Source organism: Dendroctonus ponderosae, unplaced genomic scaffold, assembly GCF_020466585.1.
Source record: "Dendroctonus ponderosae isolate FM_Combo_2020 unplaced genomic scaffold, Dpon_F_20191213v2 Dpon_F_20191213_9, whole genome shotgun sequence".
NCBI lineage: Eukaryota > Metazoa > Arthropoda > Insecta > Coleoptera > Curculionidae > Dendroctonus > Dendroctonus ponderosae.
In genome coordinates, this window is record NW_026019116.1 from 7,415,774 (window position 1) to 7,425,365 (window position 9,592).

General features: G+C 36.4%; 2 protein-coding genes across 5 annotated transcripts in view; one reads left to right on the top strand and one right to left on the bottom strand.

Moving 5' to 3' along the window:
• Positions 1 to 5,181, top strand: part of LOC109539363 — a 32,179-nt gene extending 26,998 nt beyond the window's left edge. For 2 of the 4 annotated variants that reach the window (XM_019907060.2, XM_019907061.2), the window contains 3 exons: positions 957 to 1,094; positions 4,058 to 4,216; positions 4,354 to 5,181. In XM_019907060.2, the coding sequence (XP_019762619.1) occupies positions 957 to 1,094; positions 4,058 to 4,216; positions 4,354 to 4,379 (323 nt within the window). In that variant the 3' untranslated portion in view covers positions 4,380 to 5,181. Of the gene's footprint in view, positions 1 to 956; positions 1,095 to 4,057; positions 4,226 to 4,353 lie in introns of all 4 variants that reach the window. The other 2 variants (XM_019907058.2, XM_019907059.2) reach the window with 1 other exon arrangement.
• Positions 1 to 9,592, bottom strand: part of LOC109542912 (low-density lipoprotein receptor-related protein 2) — a gene marked incomplete in the record, with an annotated part of 133,116 nt that overhangs the window by 74,219 nt on the left and 49,305 nt on the right.

Genomic DNA, 9,592 nt, shown 5'->3' on the forward strand with positions numbered 1-9,592 from the left:
AGAAAATTTAAAACTCGATTCAGTCGTAATAACTTGAGTGAGGAAGTTCGAGTAGTTTTAACCCAGAAAGCGATATTTGAATATCAGAAACTTAGGTGCAAGATTATGCCAAAATTTCATGTTTTTCGTCCCGTTTTTGCTCATATCTCGGAAGCACAATGAGCAAGAACGCTCATTTTTGCAGCATTCCATAGATAACTAAATGGCCTTTTCAAAAAGTGAACTATCGATAAAGAAATGTTAGCAGTTTTCTCACAAAAATTTTGATTTCAAGGAGTTTTAGATTTGCGTGCGTTTTCTCTGACTGGCAAAATCGACTCATACATGACGCTGCTTTTTTCGAAGTTTCTCAAGCCCCATTTGAGCCACAGAATTCGTTTTGGCATCGTTGGATAGAGAATTGAAAATTCGATTCAGTCGTAACAACTTGAGTGAGGAACTTCGAGTAGTTTTGACCCAGAAAGCAAAATTTTAATATCAGAGGTGCAAGATTATGCCAAAATTTCATGTTTTTCGTCCCGTTTTTGCTCATATCTCGGAAGCAAACTGAGCAAGAACGCCCTGATAAACCTTAGGAGCCCAACAATAATCGTGCTTTCCATGCCTGCTTCTTAAAGCAAGAAATTATGTAATAAATACAGTATAAAAGATAAATTATTTCTATAAACTATGGTGCCAATGGGCGAATTGAGCATTATTAGCGAGCACTTCATCTACAGCCCAACTGCAAAAGTCATAAGTTCCATTTGCTCTGCTGGAATTAAATATGGAAGAGGGCAATTTAAATCTGTCATTTTCATTCGGGCTGGCGAGGGCTTTTGATAAAATGCAGAGCTTTATTCGCGAGCAAGAGAAAAATAAAATATATGACCGACCCGGAACATATTTTTAACGGATTAGGTCCATTAAGGGACATTATTACGTTCATATTTAAGCAATGACTTTATCCGTTGCAGAAGAGTGCCGTTACGCCAAAGGTGGCTGGTCCGAATGCGATTCCAAGACGAACCAGAGATCAAGAACGCTCACGCTGAAAAAGGGCAACCAAACAAGTTGCGAGCCGACCAAGACCATGCAGAAGAAGTGCAAAAAAGGTAAGGAATTCCGATCAACCAGAGTGACAAAGGTCAACAATCTAACCGCAAGTCAGTCGATGTTATTACGATCAACTTATGGTTTCATTGGGCTAAAGCCCAGCTAAATGATAAATTTTCATTTTCCAACTTTTTCCAACATCCGCTACGCCCAGAGTAATCCAGGCTAAGTTTCATGGGAAAAAATGCGCAAAGTTTCCCTTTTATGGGCGCCTGTAATTTGTGAAACTTTACCTTCCTTGGAGCTTGGAGCCTTTGTGGCTTACCTTCATTAATTCCGTTAGCTTCACTGCAAGCATATTTATATATTAAACTTTCGCGAGAAACTCAACATATTGTGCATGTTTTAAGCTAAACCTGTTTTTTTATTCAGAGCGTTCAATTGGAATTCTTGGGATGGAAACCGCAAACTGTTCAGAACACCTCAAAGATTAAAGATATTAATCCGAAAAAATCTTCTACTCGGCAGATTTTTCTAGTGAGATGTTTTACGGGCGTGCGATTCAGAAGAGCCGCTTGGAAGCATTTTCTTTCCTCGTTAAGAAGCATAAAGAGCCTCACACCGACAAAATTTCACTCTAATCCAAGCAGCTGCTCAAGTTTCAAAGCTTTCAAAGCTTCTGTCTAACAGCAAAATTGTAAAGTTTGACCTGCAGATTGCAAGATCAACCAAACATCCAAAAGCTCCAAAATTTTTCGAAAAGTCTACCTATGCTCAGATTCAAGTTAAATTATTTCTATGTGCAGAATTCGGTTTTTAAATGTGCGCAAAACTTCTATCTAACAAAGCAAAGTGAGTATTGAAAGTCTGACGGAATGCAAAATTGTAGTTACACAAAGAAAGAACCTACCAAAGCTTCAAAAGTTTTGGAAGCTCAAGAATTTGCTGGACTGAAAATTATTTTTAAAGTTTTGATTTCATTTGAGCTTTAAAAGTTCCACCTGTGCTCAGATTGAAGTTAAATCCTGCCTGTGTGCGGAAATTCGCCGTTTAAAAGCTCGCAAAGCTTCTATCAAACGCAACAAGTAAAACATTGTAAAACCTGACTCTACAGGTCACTGAAAAATTAACCAAAAAACAACGAGTTATACAAAGATGGAAACTGTGAAAGCTTCTAAAGCTCCAAAATTTGCTGAACTGAAATCACTTTTTGACTTTGTGTGCTAAGATTTAAGTTACATTGTGTCTGTATGCAGAAATTTGCTGCCTAAAGCAAAATAAGCATTTTAAAACCAATGAAAAATCAGCCAAAAGGAGAAAAAAATACGGATTTTCTAAGTTGCACAAGCGAAGAAACTGGCAAAGCTGCAAAAGCTTCCAAATCTCCAAAACTTGATGGACTAAAGTCAAATAGAAATTGGAAGCTTTTGAAGCTTTGCCAGTTTCTTCGTTTGTGCAACTTAGAAAATCCGTAGAATTTTTTTGGTTGATTTTACAATCTGCAGAGTTTTACAATGTTTAATGTACTTTGATACATAGAAGCTCCGAAAACACAGATAATTTAACGGAAATCCGGACATAAATGGATTTTTCGAAGCTTTAACGGATTCTCATTCAGTTGATGATGTTTGCTGCACATTTATAAAAGTGTTCTTTGCTAAATACCTGAAGATTCTCATCAAAGAGCGAATTTGGCAAACTGGCGATATTTCCGGACCTGTTGAAAGCAGAAATATTTGCTATAGTTTTCTGGAGTAGTCCGCAATCCGATACATCATCGTCAAATAGACATCGAATGCTGTTAGCAAATTTCCGCTAAGCTCCGCCATGGAAAAAGATACCGAAGCGACTCTATAAGCAATATATTTATCCTTTATGTGCACGAACTGGGAAATCTTGAGGCTCCAATCGATTTCCCAGCAATCAATCTTGTTTGATTTAGTTGATGGAGAGCGACGTTAGAAATAATAAAACCCTTGACTGGATTTTTCCGGCTAAACATCGATTAAAAGGGGTTTCTCTTCTGGAAATGTTCGTTTGATATTATCAATCCGATCGCATTAAATTCGCGAATCCAGCCTGCATATTCATGCGGCAAATTTACGGTTCCCACTTTGCACAGCGAGTCTCATTTTTATTAAAGCCGATAACACCTGCTTGAAGGTTCAAAATCTCTATCCTGCGGTGGAGCATATTGAAAATTCAGATGGAAAAATGCTACGGCAAGATTAAGAACGCGATTTTACAGGCTTTAATACTGCCTGAATAAATCTCGCAAATTTTCTACGGGTATTTCGCCTGATTTATGCATAACCCCAACAGATGCTGATACTCACTCGATGAATTATCTGAAAAATCGGCACATCCAGAAAAGGCCTCAATCTAGGAAACGTTAAATATGTGCCCGACGTACCTCATTATCCCTCAACGTCTGTAATAACCTGCGCCCCAATTCCATTAAGATTTAACGTAATTAGGCCACTTTAATTAACTTGGGGGTTAATTAACCGCTTATGCATTAATTATTTACCTCGGTGTGGCACTGACAGCCTCACGATAATATTTGCTTCCCGGTTTGGTGGGCTTTTAAAAAATATTTGCCTTGATTCCTTTATCGATTTTAGGCTTCGCTTTGATACAGAGCCGTTTGAGAAATATTTCAAAATTTTCTCTTCCCTCATTCATTTCTTTTACTTTTCTAACTTCCATTTCCATTAAAAAATGCCCAGTATTTTTTTCTTTTAGATTGCTTATTGGCGTGCCTTGCTAACGTTTGCTAAAAAGCTTATATAGTCTAAGCCTTCCAATTGAATAATATATTTCTGCTCCTCTTCCAACTTTAATTTACATTAAAATAATTCAGGATGGAAGCAATTTCTTCTTTCAATTCTTCTCTAGTTCAACAATTAGTTGAGTTTCTCTGTGGGTCTTCACACAACAGTTACTGAAATATAATCGAATTAGTTGCTCAATAACCAAATTCTCTGCAGCATTTTGTCCATTTTCTAACTTATTTCGGTAGCTTGCAGATACGAAAAAGGAAATTGGGCTGAATGCAATGCACAAGGCCAGATAACTCGTAGCGACAAGCTGAAGCAAGGAAGCGATCCCTCCTGCGAGCAGAAGAGAGAGATTACGAAGAAGTGCAAGTCCAAACCAGTCAAGGGCCAACCCGCGAAAGGTAAGAAAGGTAACCGTATCGTATCATCCACTTTTTAGTTTTTTTCGTTTTTGTTTTGCATTTGCAAATGTTCATTTGGACTGGAGGCAAACGGCACTGAGTTGCTGAGTTTTTCTGATTATTTTGCAAATTTTCAGCTGCCCGCAGAAACAACAGGAACTAAGAAGTTAGAGGCGATCAAAGAGCAATCGAGAGCGGGAGAGCATTACAACATTCATCAACCACATTCAATTATTAAATGCAAAACAATCCAATTTTGTTCGCCCACATCAGTCATAAATCATCATTCAGAATCATCTCGTTCATTTTTCAATCAGCGATAGTTATTATTGTACATTTAAGAAATATTTAAGATTATCAGTTTTAGGGTTTTGTTGTTTCTTTCAAGCGTGAAACTGGCCTGAAAGCCACATTTGCAAGGTTTGCAACGTGTAAAACGTGGCTTGCAGGTCACGTTTTTAAGCATAATTATTACATGTACAATAGGGAATATTTCTATGTGTAACCATTTCATCGAAAGAATAGTTAGAGTTTAAACTTCAAAATAATGGTACATCTTAGAATCTGTGTAATATGAGGAAATAGTTTGATTTTGTAGATTTTTACCGATGTTTTTTATTCTATAAGATTTCTACTTGCATCTCTATTTATCATGGCAAATAGAATTTATAGCGTAGGTTTGGAACAGTCGCTGTGTTTCCCATGTGTATTTTAGTTCTACTATTGGGGGTATTTTCTTAGAAATTGTCTCAAACTGGGTTTGATTTCTGTTAAATTTCCGCATCTATACCCGGTTTGTTTTGGGGTTGCATCAACTCAGTTTCACAAAAGTATCTGTTGTTAGGCTAAACTAATCAATAAAATACTGTCGTAGGTAAATATTCTCGTAAATCCTAAGGTTAACTGTTTCTCAGTGTAATATTAACATATTAAATCTTCCAATAATAAAAACAATTTAATTTAAAGGCGTTTTTGGATTTTCCAGCCCAAAGGGTGGGCTAAAATGAATGAGACTTGGCGAAAGTTCAGCAAAGTATAAAAGTGAGTTTACAGGCAGCGAGTGAAGCAGATACAAAATTATCATACATTCCCATGTCAACTATTGTATGATTAAAATGCCGCCGGCACAATGCGAAATTTCGCAGACTTTTGAAAATTTGTCCAACAGTCGTTAACGAATCGATTATAATGAAATTTTGTGTGTTAATAGCAGGGTACTTATACTAAACCAATCAAACCAAAAATATGGAATTCCTGATTTGTCAGGGGCTAGAAATAAATGAAACTTTCTCAAGTTGTTAGAAAAGCGTACGATTTTCTCTAAAAATTGAATCTCGGATTGCAATGGGTTTGAAAAACTTGGAAGTTATGCGGAATTGGGACGATTTTGCGATCAAGTAGCTTTGAATTTTTGCCTCGATTATCTCATTTTCAAAATAAAACATCAGATTGTTTGCAAAGTGGATTCTTGACACATTCACTGCCGACAAGAAAATTTGTATTTGCAACAGTTTGGATGGAAATGGACTCTGTATATTGGCAAGCCTAAAACCCTCAAACTTGCACAAACTTCCACTCTTTGCACTTGTAACTCGGTCAGTTATCAACAATTTCCAGGAATTCAAGAACTCTTAAAAAGCCCATAGGCTTAGCGTAAAAAGCCAGGGGAGTTTAAATTTCGAGTTCTCGGATCAGCTTTTCGCCGCATTTTTCAGAGCTGCAATGGTTGAAGAGCGCTTAAATCTAAAGAAATAAAATTTTGTTTTGAAGTACTGACCTGGTTAGAAAAATGAAATAAATAGGTCGCAATTACAAACCCTCTAAATGTATCAATAGCTTAAACTTGAAAAAATTAACAGTTTACGAGTTTTTGATGCGTTTTGTATTTATTTGCCAGGAACTTTCAAATAAAGCACACATATTTAAAACAACCTTTATATTTAAATTAAATCTACAGATTTGTTCCCAGGGAATTATTTACAAATATAAAAACATACTTGCAACAAAATGAAACGTGTTGACCTTCTCACAATGCGTTCCTTTTAAGTACAGCGTTTTTAGTGGAGAAAATCAGTTTCTAAAAGGCCCCACGTACAACTAATTTTTGTGGCTCAAAGTCCCGCTATAGAAGAGCTGGGCGCCACACGAGTTTCTAACACAGTAAATGTTTAAATCACTGATTACACTAAAATGCGCTATCCTAAATAAACCTATAAGAATTAAATAACAAGTTGATAAAATTTAAAAATACAATCCTCAAACAACTCAATACAATTAAATCCGGGAAATGATAACGGATGAACATTTGATTCGATTTTAAGATGTGCATGTTGGACGGGTATTTTACATAGTTAGGACATAATAGGCGATTATATAGTTAGTTCGTACCTACAGTTTCGATATGTTCAAAGCTCAATGAATGATGCAATTAATTGAACTCTGGATGTTACAAATATTTAATATTATATGTACAACAAATTCATGGAAGATCGGATAATTCCTTTCAGCAGTCAGTTTCTGTTAAACCTGTCGCATTATTAAATGGCACTCTTTAACATACCCTTTCATTCACAAAATTTCAACTCAAACAGGTTCGAATATTCAATGTCTCAAAGCCAAATGTGGTTGAATACAAAAATAGATTTTTCCCTTAAACTTACAGTATCTATAATATGCAATAGTGGAATGTTCATTTCTGATAATACACGTCGAGTTAAATTACTTTTAAATATTATTTATAAAAATCACAGACGGTGTCTAAACGTTTGTTATAGTCAATAGCGTTTTAGAGGACGTTTCATGTAGATGGAACAATTTTGTCGCATTCCAAATACCCATAGCAACCCTAAGCTCAATAAACTCTTTGATCAATTTCAGGCTTTCAATTAGTTGAAAACGCGTTTTCCATATTGCCTTTCAAAGAATAACAAATAAATATTTTTGCGCTTTGATTTCTTCCACGCCGAATAACTACCAACGCTTCTTCAACACCCTGTATCAGCAATCCTCTTCAACCAGCTTCTGAGTGTCTTTGCCAGTATCATGAGTGGCCGGAGTCAGTTCCTTGTGTCTTGCTTGAGGCGACAACCTAAACCACAATCAAAAGAACATAAGAGACGCAAGAGTAAGATGCGTTATCTCATCTCAATGATGGCAAATGTTCAAGTTTATTCGTTCTGTTCCATGGAACTTACCTGTGTGTTACACTGGATGGTGCAATAACAGCACTAGGAGGTTCAGTAAAACTACCAGACTTAGCCTTGGAGAGTTCAGAAGGTACCTCGTATAGAGCTAGAATAATAAAACTGCAGTGAGAGAGTGGAGGAGTGGAGTTTTTTTGTCTTTGTTTCTATCGCAATGGGCCATCGACCAAATCAGTCTAAAACGAATATTAATTTCAAACTTCTGCGCCCTTAAAGAGCAGAAAACCACTCAAAACTTCGTTAAAACAACTTCTGACCAAAAAGTCTCAGTTCACTAGTCATTCATTCGTGTTGCAATTGCCGGCCACTCTGTATTTATTTTTTTACAAACTTCTTTTTGGGTATTTCTCCTCAAAAATTTTTGTCTTTAAAAAAGACAGAATTTCCTCACGTCTTTCATTACAGAGGTAATGCTAATTAATAATTTTGGTGTAAATTTAATTTGGCTGTATGTTTCTCTGGTCTACTTCAGATTTTAGCATAGGTGATGACTTAAATTGTATGACTTAACATTGTTACATGTATGACTTAAATTAAATGAACATGAAGCAACACAATTATTTTGATTTAGTAAAATTAGTGCGCTTTCTTTAATTTTACGTTTTTTTGTGGATTGTTCTTTTGTTAAAATTGTGGAATTATCCCATTTAATTTTATGGCAATTATCAAACGCATGTTGACAAAAGTGTGATTTATGATATTCTCTGTTTTTTATGTATGATTGGTGTTCTTTGAGTCTTTTGTGTAATGGTCTTGAGGTTTCGCCTATATAAAATTTATTGCATTCGCAAGGAATTTTATAAATTACATTTTTCGTATTTTCAATTATATCATGAGGTTTTGTTATTGAAATTTTCGTTCGAGTTCGGGATAATTGGAGCAAAAAACTCTTAAGCCACGCAACTGACTGATTTCACTCCCTGCTTGATATTTACCTCCGCTTCCATTGCCCACCACATCAGGATTATTCTGCACAGCGTCGTACATCGGATTGTGGAAATCTCGATTTTTTGTATTGACAGTATCCATATTATAGGCCACCTCCAAAGGCTCCGGCGCTCCTGAGGACCCATTGAAGCTTTGCGACCCGAATTCCACGTTGGTTCCCTGTCGGAACGACACGCTCTGGCTGCTCGCTAATGATCCAATGCCGACGCCTTTTCCACTGGAAAAAGCAAATTTTCCAAGTAATTTTCCCAATTTTACTGCCTCAGGCTCGGGCGCAGGCCACTTACAATGGCCGCTTCCTGATGAAGAACCACACGCCAGTACCGGCGGCCAATATGAGCATAATGACCACAATGGGCACAACTATAGCGGTGGTGGTTCCATTATCAGCACTGCTTCCATGTGCTGTTAGAATATCGCAAAACTGGCCTTGGTAGTTTGGTAGGCATTCGCAGACCAATTCATCCGTCTCGTTGTCACGGCAAAGACCGCCGTTTTGGCATCTGCAGATTCTCGGCAACGCCCTTTCGGTCTCTAAACAATCAACAAATTCCATTACGCCATCAGTTCACAATTGAACCAATCCTAAACTGCCGTTTGATTTTTTAAAAAGTATTTTTTTATGAATTGTCCGACGCCTACCGAGCGCACATTTTAAAAATATTTYCGTAATGTAAAGAGTGTCCCAAAAGCTCTAAAGGTATCAAAGTTGCGTTTTTTTTTTAATGGAATGTCCTGTATATTATTGCATTTTCGGATTCGCTGAACAAAGTAAGTGTCTGTTTTAATAACTGTTAGAACACCTAAATCTTAAGGTTTTTTAAATAATACGAATTTATTCAAAATATAATCAAATTTTCACGTGTCAAATACTTTAGAAGTWTTTAAGTTATGTAAGCGTATTTTATAGTGAAGTGTAACAAGATACAATATTTTATATCCCAACAATAAACTTACCATGTTATACAGCGTGTCCACAAATTTAAACTAATCAAATAAGAACTTTAAGTGGCTCTAACTTGATTAATTTAAGTACAACCCCATATTTTTTAACCTACCAGGAAATGCAATTTTCAATTACCTATCGAATGGTATTAGGATGTTAATGGCTAAGTTTTCGCCTTTTTGCAAAATACGTCAAATAGTCGTTCTGTGCACCATTTGGTGTTGTTTAATTTAAGGTTCCAATGGATCTAAGTTGCCTATGCCATTTACACATGTCAAA